A 27,366-nucleotide genomic window follows, 5' to 3' on the forward strand; every position below is an offset into this window, starting at 1 on the left:
CATCATCCTAAGCAATGTGAAGGTAACTCCAGAGTCCTTTAAGGACAGTGGATGAAGTTTGAAGGAACCTTACCTATGCTTTTTTGGTTCTTGAATCTTGGGAAAATTTTACCAGAGAGTTCAGTGGTACAACTACATTGATGGTCATATCTGACTCCTGATGGTTTCAGATTTTTGTTCAATTTTCAATGTCCACTTCTCCGAGATATTTAGTCGACATCCTTGTGATGAAAAAAAAAAAAAAAAAACTTAGTCGACAAAAAGTGAAAGGAAAATTACAAAAGAGAATACAGTTCAGCCTGTTCATATCAAGATTAGAAGTTCTAGAGATGCGTATGAAGTTTTACCTGATTAGTCTCTGAGATTACTTAAATTGAGGTTAATTTTCTTTCAAAGATGATGTGTGGCAAGGGAACCTTCTTAGATGTAGGTAGTGTTAGGGCTCTGGAAATAAAAAGTCCTGAAGAATAAAAACATCCCTCTTATGAATATAAAGTTATTCTCTTTTTTCCTCCTTTTTTTGGTTTGCTTTTGGCAGCTTAATTGATCATGGTCCTTCCAACTAAACAAAAGAAGAAGCAATGACAATATGAATATCACTGTGTGCATAAATTACATTGGGTTTTCTGTGCTGATGTCTTTCATTTGGTTGTAATAGGATCTGATTATCAGCGACTTTAGAAGTTCTTGCTGTAGCCGCAATTTCTTTAAGTTAATCCAGGGCATTGTAAAGTTGAATGATTCAGCAGGTTACCGAAGTTGGTAAATACTGATATAACCAGTACATTGGGGATTCTGAGTTTGCCTTCCTAGGTAATAGTCAATCAGAAAGAGTTTTTACAGAAATCATTATACATTAACTTTTGCCGCCACATCTGAGATTTCCAAGTTTTCTTTTTTTGTTCTCATTTTCTTTTATAGCTGCTGGATGATTGATTATATTCACATTGTATTAATCCCGAACCATCTGGAGTTATGTTTTATTATCTTTAATACTGTTTATTACCTAGTCTAAAATACGCATCAGCCTGTCAAACATTTTTTATTAAAATTTCCAGCAATAATTATTTGAGGATTATTAGATATTATAACAGTCAACATTTTTTATTATCGTTCATATTTTTAAAATATATTGATCTTAGTTAAGAACTCACTCAGTTGGGATATCAATTCCCTGATGATAACATAAAAAAAATGTATTAATAGACTAAGAGGAGATATTAGCATATGAAATGTCATATTTAAAAGTTCTAGGATTTTTGATTCAATAAAAGCACTTCTTAGGCAATATCCTTTCTCTAGAACTAGATCCTATAAACATCTTTTCAGAATGAGTGCCCTGGTTCTCCTTGTGGAAACATTAATCTCTATTCCACTTCATCTCACAGAAATTGTACATTGTTGTGCATAGCAACATCTGAAGATGATAAACTCCTAGCAGAATTGGTTAATTGGCTGTTTGAGGATGTCTTGGTGTATGTTTGGAAGTGTGCTTTTTTGAAATCTCATGCCACTTAATATGCTCTCTCTCTCTCTCTCAGATTATATGTGCATGAGGCTTGCCTAGAAGCATCCTCATTGTTGGTTCCAAAATCCTATTGAGTTAGAGAGGCCAATCTACTCTTGGTCCAAAGAAAATTGTGATTGTGAGATAAATTGCAGATTTGATACCTAGTGCTGGTTTTGATGACTAGCGTATTCAATTCTGCAATTTGAACTTAGATGCTTGAAGTAAAATTACTTTCACTGTCCTGCTCTATTGTTTCTTGTGTTGCTTATTGAAATAGATCCCATTATGTTGTCATTTGCTAATGAGAGTGTTCAACCTGATGATTACAGGATGGATCAGGAATGACAATGTAATGCTTACTTTTTGAGAGCTGAATATCAGTGAAATTATGAACATCCAGAGTTGAAACATTTCTGAGGTGAAATTGATAATTACTTGCGGTTCTCTGGATTCTTCAGTTTAGCCTCATTTTGTTCCAGGAGTAACCCTTAAAAAGTATGACTTCTGGAAATGTTACTTCCCAAAACTTTAGAAAAGCTTTTGGAGCTTTAAAAGACTCTACAAAGGTTGGAATGGCTATAGTTAACAGCGAAAACAAGGTGATCCCGGATATTATGCAAGATATGTACTATTTTATGTCTTTTTTTCATCAAAGAATTTTGAGATGTATGTATGCTGTGCATTAGGAGCTGGATGTTGCTATTGTCAAAGCCACAAACCATGATGAAGTATTGCCAAAGCAGAAACATGTACGAAGTGAGTTAAAGTTTGTTCATGCAAGTGAAGCTAATTAATTCTCATTACATGCTGTTGGTATCTCTGATGTGTTCTTGTAGATTGGAAATTGAAATAATTTTGGCTTCTAATACTGCACTTGATAATTTTATGGCAATTGAGTACACAAATAACCTTAGAATTACAAGCATAAAACGTTCTTTCTCTTCTTTTCCATTCTCCTGAATTCTGTGGATTGAAAGATAAACTTCTCATAGTTTTGACCTTTAAATTTTAGTAATTTTAAATTTCTTGAGGGAATCAAACAATCTCTAGCAGTTTTCTCTAATGAATGAAGCTGCATGCTGACACATGCTTATTTTGTTTCTCATCAGCAATCTTCAACTCGCTGTCAGCATCAAGCCCTCGAGAAGATGTTTCTTATTGCATACATGCACTTGCCAGGCGTCTTTCCAAAACACATACTTGGACAGTATGCCCTTTAGCACCTTCTTGCTTAAACTTTCATTATCTGTCATACGTTCCCAGAATTCTCCAAATTCTCTGCGTTTAACTTTTGATATGTGAGGTCACACAAACTTGTAGGATTGCTTTAAGAAGGCCAATAGTTCATGTGAATCTTTACGAATGCTTGCTATACAATTTTCTGTTTACCCTACCAAAGATCAGTACTTATCCTTGACCTTGATTTGACTGTTCTACAGATGACTTGTTCCCTTGTCTGTTGCATATGATGTAAAATGAGCTACGTTTGAATCCTTTTTCCTATGTACCAAATTTTATCTTGTTAATTTGATATGCTTTGTGAAATAAATTTACTATTGTTGAGGCTTTATTTATGAAGGAAAGTACAGGTGGAAAGTCTTTCTAGATAAACAGCAGTCTATGGAAAGTGCAAGACATTTTCCTTGGTATCGTTTGGCTAGAAAATTTCCCCGAAAGGAGTTTTCTATTAATTTACCAAATTTGGATAGTTGTAGAATGGTCTTGTCTTGCTTTAACACTTCAACAAAATCTACAAATTTTGCAAGAATGAAAAATGGGAAGCATTTGCTAACAAAGGGTAACCCATAAGTTTTCTGCAATCAAAACATAGATAAGGGAATAAATCACTATCTTTCGTTTATTTTTGTTTCTTTTCAGTTTTTGATTTCCAGTCAAACAGTAGCTAGAAGAGTTAAATTGGAGTAACTATGTTGTGGAATACAAGCTGATATGTTTTTTTTTTTAAGAATTTGTGCAGTAATTATACATTAATTTACATAAATAAACTCATACAACCAAGTCTACAACTTCTCTTTTCTACAAAGCTTTATAGGAATTAGTTTCTTTATTTTGTTAAGCATCTTTTTGTTTGAAATAGATCATTCTTCTATAGTAGTTCACAATATCTTTTCTGCTCTTTACTCAGGTTGCATTGAAAACTTTGGTAGTTATACATCGTGGATTAAGGGAAGTTGATGCAACGTTTCAGCAGGAGCTCATTGAATATGGTTATAGAAAAAATCACCTGCTTAACCTATCACACTTCAAGGATGATTCGAGCCCCAGTGGTGAGCATTCTACTGATTTTCTTTAGATCTGGAACTTTCAAGGAACTAAAAATTTGGAGTTTTCTGTTGTGAAGCGTGGGAAAATTCATCTTGGGTTCGTTGTTATGCTTTATATCTTGAAGAACTCCTCGAATGCTTCCGAGTATTGAAATATGACTTCCAGAAGGATCGCTCGGTATGCTATTGCATTATGCTATAGTGCTGAAATTTATTGTTAACAGTGAAGCTGGAAAGTGAGAAAAATTCATGTTGGTTTAACAGGACAACAAAATATAGCATTTCCTATCAAAGATCTTGCTAGGATAGGCTATATATAACTTGAGCTTTGGTCCAAGTCTACTGCATATGATTATAGATTCTGATGCATCTTACTGTCCACTCAATGGATATCCCAGATAAGGGACAAATGCTATAGTGTAAAATGAATAATATGCCTTTTTGACAGAGAATCAAGGCTCTTGACACGTCAGATTTGCTTGAGCAATTACCTGTGTTGCAGCAACTCCTTTTTCGTCTCCTTGATTGTCAGGTTATATCTCATTTCTTATTGGCTGTTTTTATTTATTTTATTTTATCTTTTGTCTATTGAGCCTTTTCGGTCTCCACTAGTACTAGGTTTAGTCAATGGACAAAAATTTTTACTTGGATAGAGGATCATTGATTATGTATCCTCTTGGCAGCCAGTGGGAGCATCACAACCTAACTTCTTGATTCAGTATGCTCTTTCAATTGTAAGTAACATCCGAGGTTGTTGCTTTAAGAGATCATTTGGTTCAGATGTATGTTCATCTTATGGTTTTTATATTCCAGGTTGCAGCAGAAAGTGTTAGGCTATATGTGATAATTACAGACGGGACTCTGAATTTGGTTGACAAGGTAAAAGATGTTATCCCAATAATTCTACTGCATTTACATGATAGTTTGGGCATTGACTTATATTGTTGCACAGTTTTTTGAGATGCAGCGTCATGACGCTGTCAGATCACTTGAGATTTACAAGAAGGCAGGGAAACAGGTATTTAGCTAGTTTCTCTTTACCATGGATGCTCCTTCTCATAACATTTCCAGAAACCAGATAAACAACATATTTAATACCTGCAGGCAAAAAGGCTATCTGAGTTCTTTGAGCTCTGCAGGAGCCTTGATTTTGGACGAGGACAAAACTACATTGAAATCAAACAGGTACCATACTTCAGGGGTTGTTTGCCTGAATATTGATAATTTATTGGAAATTAAAGAAATATCATCTATTCAGGTTCCAAAACAGTGAAGTGAACATTACAGTCGATCTTAGAGGAATCAACTATAAAGTTGATTTCTTAGACATTGACTACTTCTTTGTTCTTTTTTCACTGTTTCTTTCTTCTTCTTATGTGACACTTCTCATTTCTTCTCAAACTCCATCCATTCCTTTCTCTCCTCCTACAGTCACTTTTCTAGTTTTGGGGTGGTAGTTTGATACTGATGGTGGTCCTGGTGTTGCTGGTTGTGGAGAGGGAGATTTTGGAAGTGAAAGATGCCGTAGGAGGCACGGCTCACATGATCTTTCTCTGTGGCTGCTCTTCTGCTCTCTTGTTGTGTGCGCATATAGAAAATTTATGAAGAAGGATAGGAGAAGGGAGTAGGAGAAGGGAGAAGGGAGGAGAAAGCGAAGAAGAGATGGACAGGAAGGAGTTTGAGAAGAAAAGGAAGAATGGCAGCGCAAGACGTAGATGGAAGCGCCATAAGAAAATTTCACTACTTTGGGATCTCTAATAAACCAACAATACATAGTTATTGTCCAACAAAAAATCAATATTTGGGTACATAACCTAGACTTTATGCTTAATGTGAATTGCTTAATACCTGAGGTTTGTTTATCCTTACTATTGAGCTGCAGCCCGCAGAGTCGTTCATGACAGTCATGGAAGAATATGTGAAGGATGCCCCACAGACTCTGATGCTTCCATGGAGGGTGGTAAGTCTGCGTATTTTTTACTTTTTTTTGGGGGGGGAGGAAAGTCTTTTCCTTTATTAATGTAAAAATGAAGCTTAAACAAGTGGATGGACTCCCTCAACCACTACAAGAAAACAGTATCAATCAACAAGGAAGTAGAGGACCAAATACTATGCACATACTCGCTGTTACATCCAAGGGCTAATTGCTACCTGATCACAGAAAGATATCCAGATATATAATCTGATAAGATCTTTTAAAAAGATATCCCTGTAGTCCGCTTTGAATTTTTTTAAGTTACTCAACATTGTGCAAGTTGCTCTTGCATCATGTCATGTATCATCTCTGTTTAACTCCTGAATGGCCATCTACCTAGACACACCTGCCATGTAATAGTTTTTTTAAAGGGAAAGCCAAAATTCCAGAGTTACTGATTGTTGAGGCTATTGAAGTGAGAAATTTCAGTGCTAGAATTTTCAGGTAGTATTTAGAAAAATTTAAATGTATTAGAGGCATCTATTGTTAAATCAAGTCATTAAAGTTTCTTTTTTCTCATGTCATAGATAGCTGGGCTAAAACTTGAGTTAGACAGATCCATTAACAAAGTTATACCAACAAAATTACTGCTGGATATCTGTTATAAGTTTCTTGAAAGTTAAACAACCTGATCTTCTTGTTATAAGTACCTTGTAAACTTCATCGAGCAACTCGCTTGTAATTTAGGGTCTCCATCATAATGCAAGAGGGTAGACTGCAGAGTTGTCCTACGTTTGCACTATGTTGTCGCTTGGTTATCAATTTTTTTGAAAAAACGGTGGATCACTGACTAACACTGTGCAATGCAGAAGTGTACTAGTGTTGCACATGCTTATTATCACATATTCCAATATTAACCATCCTTCTTTTAAAATTGTATTCATTAATATAACTGCATTACACTTGCAATATTTCTGGAATTTATAGCTTTGGTTTATTTCACTTTGCATAAGTTTTAATGGTGAAGACCTAATAGCTCTGATATATTTAAAGTTAGCCAAATTTGATTTGATTACTACTCAAAAGCTCCTATACTTCAATTTCCTTGCATCGTGATTGGTGCAATGCCCTGCCCTATAGCTTTACCTTTTGAAGTCTGACAAAAACTATCTTAAAATACTGTATAAGGAATCAACCGCCATGGTGTTTTTGACATGCATAGGTACAAAAAATGAAATGTCTTAATAAGAAAAGCTCATTTGTGTTTACTTTAGTATTCCATTTTCTTATGTCATCAGGGTGATAATGACAAAGTTAGAACTCCCAAAGCAACTATTGCAGTAGATTCTAGCTTGGACATAAATCATGAGCTAAGTGATGGTGCAGAAAATTGTTCAGACCCCTCTGTAGTTTCTGATAAGGTCTCAAAAAATGAAAATACTGAAAGTTCTGCTACACCTCCAGTTGCTGATTTATTGGTAAGGCCATCTTGAACTTGTAAAAATTCTACCAGAAGGCATGGTTAAATCTTTTGATTTTTAAACTTTGCCTTTTCTTTTAGAGCCTTGATGATTTATTTCCAGAAGCATCTCCAATGGAGGACACAGATTCTGCTCCTTCAGCAATCATAAGACCTGGTTGTTTTCTTTCCCAAATTATTGATGTCAATTTTGTTAAGAATGTAGTTTATGTTTATTCTAACAAGTCATAACAATGCATTACAGGAGATCAGTTGAATACCTCTCTCAATCCGGATTTGATTAGTCAATCTACTAGCTGGGAGCTTGAACTTGTGTCAGCTCCAAGCTCTAACCTGGCAGTTGTTACAGCAAGTACACTGGTTAGCCCTTCCAGGAAAATATTGCTTTTCGCCTTTCGGTAAATCTCCTAAATGCAATGTTACCTAGGGGGCATATACGGCTTCCTCTTTCCCCTTTTAATGGACAGAAGGACCTTTTTGGCCTAAGTGGTTGGAATGTTAGGATTGATCTAAAGAAAAGTTATGCAGGATCTTTAACATATGAATGTTAAACGTAGAAGGCAATCAAAAGTAGTTTGTCTAGTGTTAATTTTTTCACTAGCATTGAAATTTGTTTATCAATTTACAGTGATAGTTATATGGTTCACGATCAAACATCCTGCTTAAAATCATGGATGATCCGGCACTATTTCGGAGAGTGGTTCCTCTCTGATTAACAGTTTGATTAGCAAGGTGGACCATTTTGAAGAGTGGTTTCTCTCTCAGTAATAGTCGGATAAGCAAGAGTGAGGTTAATCGCTAGCTTAATTGAGCCATGAATGTTTAGGTTCTTATTAACGAAAAAATATTGGGGTAGTTTTGTAGTACTGAATTTGTAGGAAACCCATATGATTGTCAATGTTGTAAACCAAGTTGTCGTCAGAGTTTCTTGACCAAGATGCTTGTGGTAGAAGCATGCACTTTTCTTTGAATGAGTTTCTTGTGCCATAAAATCTCTAATGATATTAGCAAATTCAGGGTGGTGGACTAGACAGATTGACCTTGGATAGTTTATATGATGTTGCATTGGCAAAAGCAAATCCGAGTGGAATGAACCAAGGGTCAGGAATCTCATCAAATCCCTTTGAAGATGCTAGTTATGAACTAGCTCAGTATCCACATCATGTGGCTCAGAGTATAGAACCTCCTGCTGAAGCTCATACATCAGATATGGCGCAAAAACAAGAAGTATACATGCAGCAGGAGCAGCAGGTTATGGTAGTTCATGAATCAAGTCATCCCTTTGGGAATCCTTTTGTTGATCAGGGCACCGCTTGTCCATCTCAGAGCCAGTCACTCCATGCTAGCTCAATCTGAATTGATGATGGGATCAGCTTCTGTATAAAGTCAGCAATCTTATGTGCAACTAACTCAGTCTTATGAAGCCAAGAAATATGCAATATGTGCAGTTTTTGGTTCTATATTTTAGGCTTGACCGCTTGCTTTCACTTGTTCAGCCACTAGATTAATGTGGCTTTCATTTTTGAGTTAGATTTACGTGAGAATAGTTTTTGAATAATCTAATGTAAGTTCTCTTTGTTTTGTTTGGATTCTACAGTCGGAAAATTCCTTCAAGCGCAGAATGGTTTAAATTGTTTATTCTATTTATTTATAAACAATTGAATAAACTTCACAGTTCATACTTCCAAAAGAAATTATTAATTATAAAATTTCCATTTCCGTTTGCCTTTCAACTAGATTGTATTAACAAAAAATAACTCTCAAGTAGGGGTGGGCGCGGGTCGGGTACCCCTCCCATTCACCATTTGGCAGACCCAACCCGCACCTTGCGGGTCAGCCATTTTCTGACCCTTACCCGTCCCGCATATCAATGGGTACCCTATAACGGGTACCCGCTGAGATAGGGTCGGATCAACGGGTACCCGCCCCGCCCCGTTTATCATTTAATTTTTTTAAAAAAAATGATTTATACCAATTTAATTTTATATTTTACACATTCATTTAAGATTTAATAATTTTTTTCTGAAAAAAGGTTTCCCACCAAGAAACAAGCATATGAAGAGTATATAAGATGAAGGAAAAAAATTAAAAGAATTCAAAATCAATAAAAGTTTGAAATAAGTAACATAATTTTTAATATATATGTTCCACATTAATTAAACTTTTTTCTATAAAATATAAGATCATGACCTTTACAAATGAATCTTGTAAATAAACTATAGTTTCTCATATTTGTAATGCAATTTGTTCAATAAAATTACTTATTTAGTTCTAACTTATTATTTTATAGTGTGTGTATAAAAATAAAAATAAAAAACATATATATGCAGGACGGATCGGGTACCCGCGGGTTTTTAATTATGTGACCCTAACCCGCCCTGCATCTTAGCGGATACCCGACCTTCTTTTGACCCGATTAAATAATAAAAATCGGATATCCTAATTTTCGGATCGGATCGGATCGAATGTGACGGGTTTTCGGGTTAACGGATAATTTTGCCCACCCCTACTGAATTTAATCAATGGCCCTTTGATTTAAAGCTCTTAAAGTCTTTGTGAGATAGGAAATCAAAGTTTCGAAACTTGCTCCGATCAATTGCCACTATGTATGTGGCTCCTCCAACTTCTCCAATTTCAGTGGTTTGGCTTGTCCCCTTCCCTCATAGTATGGTATTAGAGTAGGAGAAGACATAAGCATGGATTGTTTACATTAACTATCTCCTTCTAAACCTATAACCACTTTCAGCTGTATTATTCTCTACCGCTGATCTCTTTGAAACTGCCCGATTACCGTTCTACACACCGTTTGACGGTCATTCTACTGCTTTTTTCCCTCTGCACTCCAATAACACACTATAGCACTTCTTTGATTCTTCAGAAATCTAACCATTTCACTGTCATTCTACAGCTTTCCACCCTCCACACTCCTCTAACACACTGGAACTCCCCTTGATTCTTCAGTAATCGATCAATTCTCTTCTGTTAAATACTTGGCCATCAGCGAGCTAACTATTTTGTTGCAACTACAACTTACCCATAGACATAAATAGTAAATGAATGATGGGATTTTAGGAGAAGGTCCTATCAGTAATTAGAAGATGACCAATTGATGAGCGTAGAAATAGATCTTAATCTTCAAAGATCACATAAATCAAGAAACCCTCTACACCGCGCCACCAAAAGACAAATCTTCCATGCTGTTCACCGCACAAACTGGAATATTCAACAAGGGGATCAGGACTTCAAAAGCTGCAAGGAAACTTCAGCTTTTCTATAGAGTATAGATCATAACTATCATACCAAAAAGAATCTTGACATTTTTGCTACAGGGATTTACGGTTTCACTGAGACTCAGTTTTCCATGTACAGAAAATCTAGCCAGTTGGGATATTAGTGACAGCGTATTACACAGAAAAAGAATCTAAACATAGCCGTAATCCATAGAAAAGATGAGAAGAATTTTGTAACAAAATTGCCACATAAGTTTGTGGCTGTTCATTGTTTGTACAAAAGGCGTTGACAAATATACTGATCCAATGGAAAAATGACAGTCTTATCCGGTGAAAAGCTTCCTGAAATCCTTTCGATCTTTCGCTGCCTCCGTTAAAGCAAGGAATCTCTTGAATCCAGTTGTAGCAGCACCTCTTCCAAGTGCAGCTGCTCTGGCAAGGACATCTTCCCTGGAAATTAAGCTTCCAACCACAGCTGGACTTGTTATTGCAGGTGCTGCAGAGGGAGGGGGTGCAGATGGGACAGCTGAAGGGCCAGCAATTGCAGGCTGAGTAATTCCTGACCCACGTCGACTAAAATCATCCAATATACTTTGTTGGTCAGTTCTTTTCAGACCCTGTCGAAACATCAGACAAGCAACAAGCAAAATCAGTACTGTTAAGCCCAAAATATGCAATTGACATTCATTTAATATCCTTACAACCAATTTTGGCCACTTCATGTTCTTCCAAAGCTCATGATACAGAAGATGGCTTGGCCAAAATAAATTATGGAGACTAAATGCATATGTTGCTTTATTGAGAGATGAACCAAAAGACTTATATATTCAACTAATGCAGACCAAGGACAAAAAGCTTGCTATTAGGCTTTTCATATAATAAAATATATAGAAGCACAAGTATTCACGAACTCCCCAAGTAAAAGTCAAAACATGCAGAAGATAAGAATGCAGCAACCCCACCATAATTCCTCAGTAATCCCACCATTTAGCCAAAAAAAATAAAAAAACTTCTTTAATTGATTTATCTTTCTACCAAACTTACTAGTGGAACTTCACCAAAGATCAAATAGTGATTTGCAATAATAAGATGTTGCTGACTATCACAAACACTTCCTCTTTTTTGAAAGAAAATTTGATTTTTCATGAAAATCTAGTCTTGCTACCTAAATCTCCATAATAAAGGAATAAACAAACATAATATATCATCCCCACTTTCTTATTCAAACAAACAAAAAAAAGGAAGGTGCAGAACTTTTCATTGCAATACCACAAAACATACTACAAGACACAAGAAATTATAGGTGCATGTCATAAAACACCAATCTACAGGCAGGCAGAGAGAAAAAACAAGCAGATAGTAATTTAAGGAATAAGTGCTTTTGTCCTGTCTGACAAATAATTTGAAACAAAAGTTCAGGAAACTACATGGGACTTGAAGAACCCAGAAAACCTCTCCTTTGAACCCAGATCACCATTTTCCAATCTTCAGACACGTTTCATTCCAATAAATATATAACTAGCCAAGATGTTACACTTTTTAATACCAGAAACTTCTTATAAGGAATCTATTCGTTATAACATCTGCCAGAGACCAGCTTAGAAAGCAACTTTGGTACCTTCTAGTAGGCCTTACCAAACTCTTTGCATCAAAATCTAATTATCACATATCCTTGCAGACCATTTTGACATGCCCAGGAAAAGCACAAATTACCTTTAGCGCAATCAAATTATAAGCCAAAGACCAACATTCCAATCCAATCATTTTTATTTTCACAAATCCAAAAACAATGATAGGTCTGCAAGGAAAGGAGGAGAAATGGATCATAAGGTTGGTAATAATGGATTTCAACCTTAAGTTCCAAAATCCGTTGGAATTCAGTAGGTGTTCCCTCTGGCAGTAGTGCACAATATGTATCTGCAACAGAATCAATCGGGGAGAGTATGACCTGTACAACAAACGAAATTGAATATCTAGGAATGCATGTTATGCAAAAATTTATTGAACGACGCGATAAAGATACTTAAAAGTAGAAAACTTCAACTCTAATTTAGTCACAGACCTTCAAGAGTGCTTCTGCCTTGCTCATCTCACGACTAACAAATTTTGAGTAGCTAGAAGCTCCAGAAGTCTAATCAGAGAAACAAACACATTTGATAAAGAGGTATTATAACATTCATTAAACAGGAATGACATAAATCTAATGACAAGTTTCCTAAAAACCGATCCTTGAGAAAAATAATTTCAAATTGGTCCCATGACCAACTAGCTAATGAAGGATGAATCGAAGATATCCTGTAATATAGGCTGGCTAATTTAACACATCAGCAGCAGGCTTGTACACGGAGAAAAAAAGAACAAATTAGGAAAAGATAGGCAAAACCTCCTGTAGGTGTAGACAACTAGCCCAAAACTAGTTATAATAGTCTAATCTTCAGTTTTAACTTGATCCGCCTAAATTCAGAAACCAAAGGCACATTTCTTTCACCCTCAACTAGTTTTTATTGCCTATTCATGAGGAGTTTAAATGGACAAGCCTGCAATAGTTTTTTTTTTTTTTTTTTTTTTGGAGTTACATGTTGGAATGTTGAGGATGTAATTGGTGTCAATTGAGCTCATATTTTGGGTCAAGGTACAAGTAAGCTTTTTCATTGGAAAGAGTAGAGATGTATGCTTTTTGAAAAAATCCTACCACAGTAGGAAACCTTCACCTAGATATTAGGTTCTCACTCCTTTACTTGCATGATTTAGATTGAGGTCCAGAGGTCATTATAATATTCCCAACACGGGATCCCAAAAACATTGCTGCTCATAACTAATGGACTATAGAAGCCAAGTTAAAGTTTAATTAGAAAAATGCAATCATTCAGGATACCTGTCTTCCAAGGGAAGGAATATCCAGAAGAATAGTCTTTACAGCCTGAGTATCCAACAACATCTGCAAATGCACAAAATCTTATTTCACATCAGAAAATTTTCCTTGCATGAAATGGACCCAAAACTACATGCTTGATTAAAGAACAACAATCGTGATCCGAACAAAGTAGATATAAGCACAGATAGAAAGTGTTGATGATAAATTAGACCCAACCAGTGTAGAGAACATGACAGAGCAAGAGGGCAAAAAAAAAAGGAAGAAGAAGAAGTATACTTGCTGTGCTCCAGTTTCTGATATCTGCTTGCACCTGAATATATTGGAATAAAAACGTGGAGGAAGAGATGACGCAAGCTGCATGGTACAGGAGATTATGAGCAGTTCAATCCAAAATGCATGTGGAAAACCACTATAAAAATAAATGTGAGCTATCTAGAACTTTCCATGACAATGAAGATGGTTCATATTTTTAAAAGACAATAGAATGAATGCTAAAGTTGACTAAACTGAAAAAATGAAAAATACAAACTGAACTGATACAAGTTTCACACTCACCTTATCAAGAAAGAACTGGAAGTAAATTGAAGAAAGAAGGGTTCCAAGTGCAGGGATGCTGCTACTAAATATTGTATTTATTCCATTGACATATCTGCAGGAAAGTTTAGAAGGTGATTGGATTTCTTCCAAACTATTGTCAAAATAGATTAATTAGGTAAGAAACCAATCTTACTCTGATTGATCACCAACACTTTCAAGCGTACTCCATGGAACTCGCGTCATTGCAAGCATTTCAGCATCAAATTTAGTTTCTATACCATGTACAAGTGTTATCAATGCTTTTGTTATCACCGCCGAAAATTCATCCTGCACCAATGGATCCTTGTCAGAATTTCAGAGTGATATTAGACTTTGAAGAAATCCAAGTACTCAATAAATGAAATTTTTACTACCTGTACTTCAGACATATCCACCTTGTCTACAAATTGAGGATCAATTAGTTTGGACACATTTTCAGCCAATTCGCCGGACTGTCACGACAAAAAGTGTTAGGATATTACTACCATGAAAAGAATCACTATGAAGGAAGTGGAAGACAATAAGATGATACTTGAAAAATCACGCTTACTTATCACCTACTATCAAAGGCATATCTTAAGCATGGCCAGAGTAAATTGTGCTTTTTCGGTTCTAGTAAAGCTATTGGTTGTGAAAAACAGACCAATACTCACTTGAAAATTTCATATATGAACAGAGAAATACTGCGTAACGGGCAGCAGAAAAGAAATAAAAGTTCAATCCATAAGTCATTGACAGGTATTGCAACTCATAAGGAATGAAAAACAAGAAGAACAATAACAGTATTGTGCCAATCACAATAAAGCAGCAAACAACAGTCACACCAGCTAGAAGAGGAACATCCCCCACCGGTTAAAATTTCTCATTCCCAATATCAATATAGCTCAGAAAAAAAAGATTAAAAAGAAATAATGATGTGTGAATTTGTAGCTCTAATTCGACTTAACATAGATGCTTCCTATTTGATTCCCTCTGAAGGTATGTCGACCAACATGTAGTATTTAGCTTCTATTGACAGATTTAACCTTTGTCTTTGTCCTATTAGCACTTAAAACCAAAAAGCTCACACCATTATAAACAAATAATGCTATCTAAAATCCCAACTGACCGTTTTGTGGCAATATTCAGCGGTATTTACAATATAACAGATCACCCTTTCGTCCTTATCAGATGTCTGCAAGTAATGGGTCATTGAAGTAAGATAGAATTAGTACCAAGTACTGAGAAATTATACTTCATATGCCAATTGAGGATCTTTAAAAGGGATATTAATACCTTAATTTGTCCATCCATTCCCGTTGCAGCAGCAACAATTCCTGTTCCTCCCTTGGGCAGTCTAGCAAAAAGCTTTGTGGCATATGCTTTAAGAATTCTTTGAAATACCTATTGACAAGACAATAAGATACCCTCTAAAAAATATTAAGGCTAAACACAGAGTAGTAAATAGAAGAAGAAACAAAAATACTTCACATAAAAAATTCAGAACATCCAAAGAGGAATCTCTGACACCAACAATGAGATTAATATTGAGATGGGAAGAGTAGCAAAATATCAAATATACACCTTCAACAAATTGAATAATGTCTGGTTCTTTGTCAAAGCGCTGCAGCGCTTTAAGCTCCTCCTGATGATCAAAAATACCTTCACCAAGAAATGAAACACAAATTAAAAGCAATAATTGAAAATTCTTCATAGAAAAGGCATAGCAACACTGCAAAATATTAATGCATTAAAGTGCTTCACTGATAGTATTAATGTAGTCAAAAGCTCATCGGGTAAACACAACGGTGCAATATTAAGAATGAGGTATGAATTATTTGTTTGTATTTTTTTGGCAGAAATTCGACTAGCATCCCCAGCAGCATATTGAACTTCAAATTAACTCCATTAAAAGTATAGATGCATAAGCATACTATGTGGAAAGGATAAATGGTGAAGCCATGTAGCAAGAAAGATAGATATGTGATCTATTGTTCCAAGAACAATGGATGAGTGGTAAATAGAGTGAGTGAATCCTGTCACGGCAGCAGGAAGAAAATGCCAAATGGAAAACATATTTTATATCTTAATCAGAAGCTATATACAATATGTCAAATAGTGATGTCAAGCCCTTATCAATTGTTATTATTGGCAGATTTAACAAGGATGTGGAAGTAAAGGAGAAATGTATCAAACAGTATGTACAGGAGATGATATGCACAAATCTAGTTGAATCTGATTTTCTGTAGTATATACCTGCATGCTACTGGATAAAATATTTGTTTGGCTCCCTTCCTCAATTTCCCAAGTTTCTTCCTGTGATTTAGGAGAAAATTCACATCAATAAAGGAATGAAAAGTGAGGAGGAAGGATCTAACACCATGGTAAAACGAAAATAAAACCTACATTACCTGGACCAGTTTCTCTAGATTTTCCATGAGAGTCTTCTCTTCCAGTTCCACATAGACCATCAAGTAAGGTTCAAAGCAAGATGAAATGATCCCTCGAAAGTTAAACTGTCATGTCAATTGACAAGGAAAATTATCAGGTCTAAACAAGATCCCAATTCATGACATGATGTCCGACATCAAACACAAAGCATAACAATCATGTCAGAGGTTGAGCTCCCCGTTTTCATAACTCAGCAAACATGTGCCAATATGTTCAAATATAAACCATGACTTTGTTCAAATAAAACAGATTTCTTTCTGTAACTTTGCATCAATTACAATTATAAAATGCAATGTCACCTACTCAAAAGCTCTCTGTGCATAAACACATGAACTGATGATTGCCAACTGTGAGAAGAATAGTAAACATGAAATTAGTGTAGGTGTCTAATATGACAGAGATCTTGCACAATTGCTTATAAGGCTTTCAGCAGAAAGTTAAAGGTAAAACTCCTATACATCTTAAGGATGAAAAATAAATCAAGCCTCACCCCAGCTGCAGGAGCAGACAAATCTTTGCAGCCATCTGGCTCCTAATGACATGAAAGCAAAAGCAAAAAATGGCAGTCAATGAAACAAGATCATCATTCAGGTCGGATGTCTTAACACAATTGTGCATTGACTAGTGTATACCTCTTCTCCACTTCCCTGATGCCTAGCAAGCTTCTTCTCATACTTCTTTCTAATATCTGAAACATTGTCCCCCCTATCTGCTTCCTCCGTTTCAGTCTTTGTTTCTCTGTTCTGGACACCACCACCGAATTTCTCCGCCAATTCTTCCTCAAATTCCAGAGTTCGTTGTAGTGCCTCCAGATTGCACCAAAAAGTGATTATCAAAACACCAGAATAAGACAAATCTTTTCCAATATGACTATCAAGATTCACAAAAAACCTTTAATAGGTCAAACAGTCACCAATAACCATCCCATAGAACAAATGGAGAAAAAAAAAGTCTGACACAGAAGTCTAAATGTGACTAAAATACAGAATGGCTTTTCAAATATACTTATAAAACCTCATATATGTGGAAGAATGCCATGCCTTATCGTCTACACATCTTAGATGAGTTAAAGTGAATACACTATTGCAGTTGGTTCTTTCGAAAATTTGACTTCTGGTTAAGAATTATACTCCCTGTGAATGTAAAGCTCCAGCAGTGATTGGAAGGTTTTGATATAGGGACTAAGCTTTTAAAGCTTGTCCTGCTGCCTGAAGAAACAAAACTTACAGCAGAAGTTTAGATCAATTTCAGAACTCTGATTATAGCCAAGGCCCTAGGTACAGTTTTGGCAGCAATAACCTTCTTAGAAAATCATTTGGCCTCCAATCCAACATCATAAACCCATTACAAACTCCCTTGTGGGCAGTTTTATTATAATCTTCTTAAGTTGCCATTTATGAAATATCAAAGTCTACAAAGAAAAATTAAGTCTTTTCACATTTGATTATCAAATTTAGATTGAATAAAGTACCTTCTATTATTTAAATCAACTTTGAACTAAGCATCTCGAAGAATATGCTTGAAGAGAGTTTAAAAGGTCCTATACACCACACTACTTAATGCCAAAAGCCAACATCAAAAAGTGAACTACACAAATTTCTATTTCCCCCCACAATTTTTTCTTTCTAAATCCAAACTGTGCTGATGGAAGGATATAAGAAAGTTTTGATCTTTGGGTTCCATAATTCAAATTCTCAGAGGTGGTGGAAGTTTTGATCTTTGGGTTCCATAATTCAAATTCTCAAAAGGTGGTGGCATCAGCCCTATGAAGCAGACTTGACCCAACGCAGCAAGGGCTCTGTAATCGGGAAAACTTTCAGAACAACTAACACATCAAACCAGCACAATCCCTTTTAATACAGAGGTGCAAATTCCCCAAGACTTGTTTGTTTTACCAACAACGTACAAATGCGTTAACAACTAAACACTAATTATCCTGCAAATATGCCTAGTGAACTATTTCAGGTCCATGTCAATGTTCTGGACAGATGGGAGAAGTTTACTCTTCTATCTTTACTGGTAGGACTAATACAGAAAGAAGCGAATTTGGGCAGGATCTTCATTGTTTGATCAATTTCATATTTTTGCACATATAGGCCATCATCTTGACAAAGGAAGTTCAGTGAAAACGCAGATTGAATAAACTTGAGAGAGAGAGAGAGAGAGAATTATGATGTAATAGTTCGTATATAACCAGATAAAAGTAACTTACCAACTGCTAAAAAAAAAAAAAAAAGAACTTACCAATAACAAAGTTCCAACATCCGGTTTTTCCTTCAAATTATCAAGGATATCTACAAGTTGCTTCCTGGGGGAAAAAAAAGAAAAAGAAAAGGAGTAGGGTATGAGGCTCTTGGGATAGCTAGAAGATCCTGAGAAGCTTGAGCAAACTTCTTTCTAAATTAGTAGGGTGAGGCTCTTTTTTTGTGTGTGTGCAGTTGCCCATAAAATTGTCATTACAAACTGTACTATTGCAATTTTGTCAACATTTCAAAACCATTTGCTATTATTTCATTGTATGCAATAGATAAAATTTAATGACAACAAAAGCTATAGTCCAAAAAGGTAATTGAAGCAAACAAAGAATTATAACAATTATAGTCAAGGTAATTGAAGAATTGTAAGAAGATATCATCTCCGGGTTAAGTTTACTTAACAAGTCTGACAAATCGGACAACAACCCAGATGGGGTGTGTTTACATGTCAATGTGATAAAACCAAGAGGAGGGGTGGTCGGCGGGGAGCGTAAGGACATCTTCTTATTTTCTTAATTGAGCTCCTTATTTAACCTTTTCTTCAAAGTTCTCTTCATGTGTTCTTATTCACTTTTTACACCATGAGATAATCGCCCTAAAAGAGAATTCCAAAAGTTTTACCATCAAACACTATTTCAATTTTGTGGATAGCCTTTTTAAGAATCACTTGTTAAGTTAATTTCACAAAACAAAGGAAAATTGAACAAGCCCTAAATGATAACATGTGCTTGTAACAAACCTTGTCAACTTGCAGAACTGGATGCAAAGCAAATAAGCAACATGCCATGATGGAGGAAATATTTTCCATATCTCCTCATTCGTTCTCAATCGGCGTTTGATCCAGGAATATCTCCTTTCCGCTTTGTCTAGCTTTGCTAACTCTGAGAAACAGTTCAAATGAAAAAGATTTTAGGATGCAACACATCATATAAAACTGTATATATTACTTAAAGCAGATTTAAAAGACAACAGTTGTATAAAAGAAGCCCAAAACAAAGTGAGAGGCCCGGAGGCAGGGCAAAGAGCCAAGTCAACCAGGCTTGACAAATTGATCAGTTTTTGGCCCCAAAAACAAAAAATCACAAATTTGGACTAACCAGCTCCTTCAAATATCTGTTGATATGAAGTAAGCTCTCTGCTGCAGAAATTCTTTACCAACTCTTCCCTAACTGACGGCTCCAAAGCATCAACAACTAAGCAAGCATCTGATAGCTGCTGCAGCAAATTGCTTTCCTCCGTCTCTTTTCCCGTACCTAAGCTGGAAAAAAAAAATTAGGTTTTAGAGGGAGTGAAAGGTAGATGGTAAAAGTCCAAAGGAAAAAGAACCAGAACTAATAGAAGAAATAATAAAAATAACGTGACAAGAATCCTACATTTGACCTTTTTATAGTCCAACGTCTAATAAAATAATCCTATGTTTGCCTTAACAGGTATCTAATTACATTTCTCTACTTACCAAGCAAGTTAAAGACTTACCCTAGAACACTGATTCTGCAATGGAATACATCTTATAAAAACAAAATTGTTAGAAAGTATACCTTTTTTGCCTTAAATAAGAATTCATTATCTAAATGTTTAGAAAGTTGTCATGCGATGGCACAGAAAGGAAGGATATTCCAATACCTGTTAATTCATTCAAACCATATCTAACAAACAACCAGTAAACAGCATAAAGGGGACAAGAGATTTTGAACTTATATTCTGATGAACCTGGAAAAATCAGAGAAGACATAAGACTTGAGAATTTGTTTGATGCTCTTAAACTTCTCCCTGAGTTCTGTGATCTTTGGAATATCTCTATAAGCTTCAAAATGACTACACAACTGGTTTACAGCCTAGTATTGAACCAGAAAATACAATTAGAAACAGGAATAATTCTAAGAGCAAAAGAAATTGACATCATGGGCTGAAACACTACTGAGACTGCAATTTAGCACGATGTATAATTAAAGGCCCACACAAATTGTCTAATCAGGCATGCAACAAATAGTGCATGAAAATTACACTTTATTAATATCAATCTACTTCTGGAAAGCAATTCTTCTCAATAACATCAAGGGATATTTGAAGATTAAGGATGTGCTTGTATTTCTTACAGCCAATTCACCTAAACAATTGCTTAATCTTAATCTTATATAGACTTTATTGGAGAGAAAATAACTTATCCGAGGAAGAAGGTCAAGGGAGAACCTTTCATACAAATAAAGTGAGAACAAGAAAATCTATCTTGTATCAGAACAAGCTAAGTGCAAACATGATCAATGAGATTCTAATACATTAAAAGCACAAGCAATTTTGTGGCTCATTTTAACAAACCATAGCAGATGCAATTAGATATACATTCCCTGAAACTTTTCTATTTTAGGTGAGCTGGCATGGGCCATTTCCTGGAATTGTATATATTCAACAACTAATGCATCTTTTAAAGACAACGGTCTTGTGGTTCCTTCAAAGCTGGGGAAGCAGAGAGATTTCTGCTTTCCTATTACTCAAACTTTTCTGATTTCATCCAGTCCTGCTTCAATATGAAAAAACGTTCTGTCGACAGTTAACCAGAGGCTTCAGAATTGCTATCATCAACTTAAGTACCATTATCAAGTACCAAAGTCGGTTAAAATAGGTTAATCTGATAGTTCCAACATCAACTCCTAACTGGGACAGAGATGAACACAAACCCATAAAAGAGAAAAACTAGTTATTGTTGCAATATAAAAGATCAGATCCATTTATTTACCAATAGCAAAGTGGATACTCCTTCCCATTCTACTGCATCAAGGTAAGTCTTGTACATAGTTTTACCAAGACGCATCAGCTCAAAGTTGAGTTTCCTAACATGCCCTTCAACTTAAATGGTTAGCTGGGAATTTATGTTAGACATATTTACCTCATCATTCTTTTGAAAATTGTGTAGGACAGTATATCCACAATAACATGGAAAGTCTGTTGTTCATTATTTTGATTAAAATCATGACACAGATTTTGTCACAGATATGAACAAGTAACCATGATACAAAATGGTGCTGAAGGATTAATAGTTGCTTTCTTATCAAACTAACGTTCTAACAACAATAAGTACCTCTACTTGTGCAGCTGCCTCCTTATATTGCCGCTTTGAAGCCATTACTTGGAGTTGCTCGACAGCAGAAACTATCACATAAAAGAGATTCATAAGCTTATGATTTTGATATCCAAATTTTTTCTGGACAATTTACATTTATATGCAACAAAAATCCAGAAAGTAAATTTCTAAAGCATAAGGCCAATTACAGATACAGTATCATTCCACCAGCCAAGAGCTCTTGTGGATGCATTGCGGTAAACTACGCATTCCAAAGTCTATACAGTGTTCTAACAGATATTTTCCGAGCAATTATCACCTAATTAGAAAAGAATTTCAAGGTAAATAAAGCTTCAAAATTTTGCATCAATTAAACAATCATATTTTGTCAATTCATCCATGATTCTGTAACTCACTGAAGGTGAGAAAGTAAATTGTCAATTTATGTGCATATTATTTCCTAAACTTTTACACCTAATGAAGTAGAAGGATATCTATACCACTTGTCCATAGATTTTTCCCCCTTTATTTCGCTGGGGTGTCATCCTTCTCAGTTGCAGCCAGCCAAAGAAGTTATAAAGCATAAAGAAAAACAAGTATGAATTCATCGTACCAAGTAGAGAGAATGGGGTAAGATGTTGCTTAAATGTGACATTTGTTTAAGTAGAACAGATTCAACCAAAGTGGAAAAAACTCTTATGTAAGAGCGAGGATCTTACACGTGCTCATTGGACCCAAATCAACCTGAGACGAATAGGCATACTGAGTAGACAGGTATGTTTATTTTCAAACTAAAGCGAAACTTCTCCAACATTATAAGTTGAGCACCCAAACTGAACTAACAATTTCAAGCATAGTAACATACAACCAACAGTTAGTACATCACATTTTTAACACATACCAGAACAAAATATTCCAATTGAAAATGCAGATATAATCAAAGCAAAAAGCAACTAACCTAGCATGGTAAGCCGATGAAGAGCAGTAATAGTAGTTGTTATATGTTTCTTTGCAAAATCTAACTTCTTAATATCACGACATATTTCCTGCACCATGGTTTCACTCTGTTCTGCCTTGGTTTTTATTTCTCGAATTTTGTACATGAGTTCCTAGCATAAAAGAAAAGAGACAAATCCTTTAGTAACCCTGCCAACAAAAAAAATGCAGAGCCTTTAACAAAACCGAGTCATGAGAGAAACCCAGATATGCTTAATGTTTTAAGCTAACCAAGTTTCAACTAGAATGAAATTCAGGCGAACAAACCTCCACAGCATGCGTGGCTGCAGCAAGGTCTTCCCTGGCTTTGCTTCCCGAATTACTCTGCAATAAAGAGATTCAGCATCACAGGTCAAGAATAGATATTCAGCAGGAAGTAATTATCTGCGAGTGGCTGTAGTAAAAGTAATTAAATGTAGAAAGCTAGTTCAAACTGTCCAATTATTCCTCATTCTCCAAATTTACAGCCGAAAACAACAAATTCTGGAACTGGTGGTATACAAACAGCATGCAATTGCAGGAGCAAAAACAACAAGAACACATAATTCAGCATGAATATAAAGAACTAATACTTGACAAAGTTATATCTGTTGTTGAGTGCAAAAGCCTCAGCATGACTAAAATTTCTGCACATTGCTCCTCAAACATTCCATCAGAACACAGTATAACTGAAAATAGAAGGTAAATTTATTGCTTCCCATCTTAACTCAGGTAAACATTGGGTATATTTTACAACCCACATACCATTATAAGATGCTCTAAACCTTCCAGACTCAGCAAGGAGATTAACTACTCAAGCAATAATATACCACCATCCACAGCCCAAAGTGCCAAATTCGTGGGATTTACAGAAATTCTAAAAATTTATGGGATTTACAATTTCTCAAGAAATCTTGAGTTATCAAATTCCTTAACAACTTTAGTGAATAACAACTTCTATCAAAAAGAAAAGATTGCATCACCTCGGAGATCGTTTCAAGCAGTATGCATTTTCTTCACAAAGGGTCTTGCGGAGGGAAAAAACAGCATAACATAAATGGTTTTTCAAAAAGGCAGAGGACAAAAAGAGTCCAAATTTTATTATTAGTGAAAGAATAATTGACATAAGATAAAATATTAACTGACATAGTTTTCCCTTTTCCTCAATTTACTATTGCCAGACTACTCAACACTGTCCTTCCAAGTTCCCAAGAGGGCCACATGAGACAAAATGATCTCCATGTCCAGTTAAACATCAGCCCATGATAATAAGCAGAAGAATTCTGCAAATGTTTTCTACCTTCAACTCACTGAGATAGGCATAATGCAACTCATTTTGACTGCAGAGGAAGCCCAGATTATAGCTATAAATTGTGGAAATGCTCCATATCTATGTATTTTATAAAATTGAATAAAAGAAAAAAAAAGGAAAATAAGAATCCCATTCCCGGAGAGTCTTGAAGTATTTGGCGTTAACATTCCACAAACTTTCCCTTTGCGTGCAAAATAAAAAGTTCCTATCTAGTAAATCCTCACCCAGTTCATAATGGAGCAATCAGCAACCTCACCTTTCAGTTAAATATATTGGTAAAATGTACTAGCATTAAATATAAATGATGACTTGAATGTATCCTCCTAGTTTTTATTATTATACAGAGTAGGACATTTTCATATATAGGTTTTGGTCGTAAAAATCACAATATTTGAAGGATACAAACTGATATTCTGAACCAACTAGAGGGTGATGGTGAGAAAAAACTAACCTGTTGACGAACAGCCGCTAAAATTTCAGCATCAACACGCCGAATTTCACTTTGTACTTTCTGCATAAGTGGCTCAACACCCGATAAAGATGCCTCTGCATTATAACATCAATCCACACACTCAAATAAGTAAGAAAGAGCAAAATAACTGACAATTAGATAAAACAACATAGCAGAACTCCAAAACCAAGTTTGCACAATAATAGCAAGACAAGAAATTGACTCATAACAAAAGTCACAGTCTAGATGAAAAGAGGACTCATTAGTCCTTAGAAAATCTTGTAAATGCCCTTGAGACCATTCAAAAGAAGGGAACCCAAAATATCTCGACTCTCCTCAATGACATTCTTAATGCGCAGCTGCAATCTACTTACTACATCAAGATTATCCCTTTCTCCAACAACAGAAGTTAATTTTCATGCAATTGTCTTCCAATTTCAAGCCCAGATTCTTCTCAAGGTCAAAGAAATTTAGCAGGTTTAAAATCACCTAACCGGATGCAGCAATCTAATACTTCAAAACCCCAATCACAAAACCCTGCAATTGCTGAGGTCTAATAATTAAAACCAAAGCCAAACGCAAAAAGAAAAAAGATTCAAATCCGCCAATCGAATCTCATTCCAGATCAAGTTTGCTAGCTCAAGTGGCAGAACTAAAATTAGAATGCAGTACTAGTACCATATTTTAGGTGCAGCCAGCCACATTTGTTCTTAAAATTCAAATAATAAAGTAAAACACCCCAACCCTGATCTTACTTTTCAAATTTTGCGTGGCTAAAGTTAAAATCATGATACACTCAGAATTAAATAATCAAGTTAATTCACAGTAACAGTTCAATTAAACACTTCAATCATCATGGCATCCATAATTAAACTAGAAAATCACGAAAATTAAAATCTTTGAAATAAAAAAAACCTATAAACAGGGAGAAAAATAAACCTGTGGGGAACATTTGATTGATGTAATCCAAAGCGCTCTGCTTGTCCATTACTTCCATTTCTGAATTTTTTTTCTTTAAGCTGATTATCGTCTGCTCCTCCAATTAAACCCGAAAAATTGAATAAGAAAACCCTAAATTTAGAGACTAAGAATGACAAACTGGAGCAAATGATGTGTACTAGTACTAATTTTGCCTCCAATCTAGATACTATTCCCTCCAGTTTTGATTCTTAGCTTTCTCGAAATCCAGATCGGGTCATTTCACGACGTCGTGTCGCTTGTCGTTGAGGAGAACGACGTAGTATATAAACCTTTTGCATTTTTTTTTTCGCTAATATTCGATACGCTATTTGTGTTAATATGCTAACAAAATTTGCAAAAATGTTATTTTGTTAATTCATACACTATACTCCGCTCAAAAGTAATTGTTTAGAAAATTGCAAGTGTATATTATGCTTGAGATTATTGACTTTAGATCCTCGTTTAAATAATTAATTTATCTTATTCTTAAAAACGAATTGAGATTATCTTTAGCAATATACAATTATCTCATCTTAAGCAAATCGAATAAATGAAGGAGCTGACATTAGAAAATCTGGTGATGTCTATTGCACGATTATTTTTATTTTAATATAGCTTAAGAATTAAACAACAAAATCACATACAATTATTTATTTTAAGTTTTCTCCAACTCCCAAAAACATAAATGAATACAAGCTTCTATATAAAAGAAGATAAAATGTTAAAATGAGGCCTTTTTATTAGCATTGTTGATGATGGTAGGGATGTGCATCGAATTCGATTCCGGTAAATCGGAACTATGAATTTAGAATTTTCAGAATTTGAATATTAGAAGTTTTAACTGATTTCAATTTCGATTCACAAATTCCAATTTTGAGTTTGTTTCGATTTCATTTCGGAATTTGGTAGTTTACCGAATTCATTGAATTCGGCCTAATTTTTCTAATTTTGCATTACTTATAAGTTTATAACGTAATTTGCTAAATTAGATGCTAATTTTTGTTTTTATACAACAAACTTAATTAGACTCACTATTATTATAATATAATTAGTAGTTAGAGCTTAGAGGTATTTTTATATCATATAAATATTTTCCATTACATATATGTTTATATATATATATATATGCATTTGTATATTATATATATGAATTTGAATTTGAAATAGGTATCCGATTGACCGTTTTCGAATTATGAATTCGAAATTAGAATTTTCAATTTGGAAAAACATAATCCTTAATTCAAACCTAATTCATCCAATTCAAAATCGAAAATTCCGATTTCCTTTATGCTTTCCGTTTTTACCGATTTTGAAGTTCCGAATTGAAATCAAAATCAGTCGGTAAATCGGTTTTTTTTTAAATTACACACTCCTAGATAATGGTGATCCATCTATTTTCTTTTTTTGAACCTTTTTTCCCAAAAAATAATAATAATAAATTTCCGTTAACATTTCTTTTTTCTCTATTTTGGAAGGAGCTTTCACTATAGAGGGAAAAAGAAAAAGAAAATTACATTGAAATATGGGCACCGTAGTGTCAAATATTTGGACTGTTAGCAAAAGAAAATCTAAAAACAAGATTGAAGCAAGTCACATCAGCAATTTAATTCAGATTTAGATGGTCTAATCTCATTTTGTTTTCTCTGTCTGTTATCCTAGGTTACTTTTTTCTCCTTCAATTCCGTTTACATGTTTCTTTCACATTCTTCTTGTTTAAACTCGTTTTTGGGTTTATATCTTTCATAAGGTGGCAAATTTGATTTCCAAATGCAAAACTTCATCCTATGCCTTCTGTCTAGTTAGTAAGGAACATAATCATATTTGTAATAGGATTAATTCATATGCTTTAAACATAATTCAAGATGAGGAACTTTGAATTTTTCAGTGTCAAAGTACACTGATTGTATAGTTCTATCGAATCTTTGCTCACAACTGTAAAGTTTTGATAATCTATAAAAATCACTTATCGTTTTAACAAAAAAAAAATGCAAAACTCCATCCAATTTCTCAGGAGTTTAGACTTTGGGACGCTGGTAATATGCTTGTAAGCAAAG

General features: G+C 35.0%; 2 protein-coding genes across 2 annotated transcripts; one reads left to right on the forward strand and one right to left on the reverse strand.

Annotated features, from left to right (window-relative positions):
- The first annotated feature begins 1,997 nt into the window (after positions 1-1,997).
- Positions 1,998-8,772, forward strand: LOC113692520 (putative clathrin assembly protein At5g35200). Its single transcript, XM_027210941.2, has 15 exons — positions 1,998-2,109; positions 2,197-2,266; positions 2,620-2,717; positions 3,657-3,798; positions 3,873-3,973; positions 4,244-4,327; positions 4,479-4,529; positions 4,609-4,674; positions 4,748-4,813; positions 4,900-4,980; positions 5,678-5,755; positions 7,009-7,188; positions 7,272-7,347; positions 7,435-7,550; positions 8,208-8,772. The coding sequence occupies exons 1-15, from the start codon at positions 2,008-2,010 to the stop codon at positions 8,544-8,546; spliced, it is 1,650 nt and encodes a 549-aa protein (XP_027066742.1). The 5' UTR covers positions 1,998-2,007; the 3' UTR covers positions 8,547-8,772.
- Positions 8,773-10,431: 1,659 nt separating this feature from the next.
- Positions 10,432-25,624, reverse strand: LOC113692646 (vacuolar protein sorting-associated protein 53 A). The gene is made up of 24 exons (XM_027211111.2): positions 25,292-25,624; positions 24,353-24,447; positions 22,878-22,934; positions 22,573-22,723; positions 21,633-21,703; positions 20,267-20,391; positions 19,654-19,814; positions 19,296-19,437; positions 18,546-18,609; positions 16,934-17,107; positions 16,792-16,833; positions 16,262-16,366; positions 16,107-16,166; positions 15,435-15,512; positions 15,147-15,254; positions 14,980-15,045; positions 14,246-14,323; positions 14,026-14,159; positions 13,851-13,944; positions 13,572-13,649; positions 13,296-13,358; positions 12,483-12,551; positions 12,273-12,368; positions 10,432-11,037 (listed from the first exon to the last, which is right to left on the reverse strand). Exons 1-24 carry the CDS (start codon positions 25,347-25,349, stop codon positions 10,744-10,746), a joined length of 2,463 nt encoding a protein of 820 aa, XP_027066912.1. The 5' UTR covers positions 25,350-25,624; the 3' UTR covers positions 10,432-10,743.
- Positions 25,625-27,366: the final 1,742 nt, after the last annotated feature.

This window comes from Coffea arabica, chromosome 6c (assembly GCF_036785885.1).
Source record: "Coffea arabica cultivar ET-39 chromosome 6c, Coffea Arabica ET-39 HiFi, whole genome shotgun sequence".
NCBI lineage: Eukaryota > Viridiplantae > Streptophyta > Magnoliopsida > Gentianales > Rubiaceae > Coffea > Coffea arabica.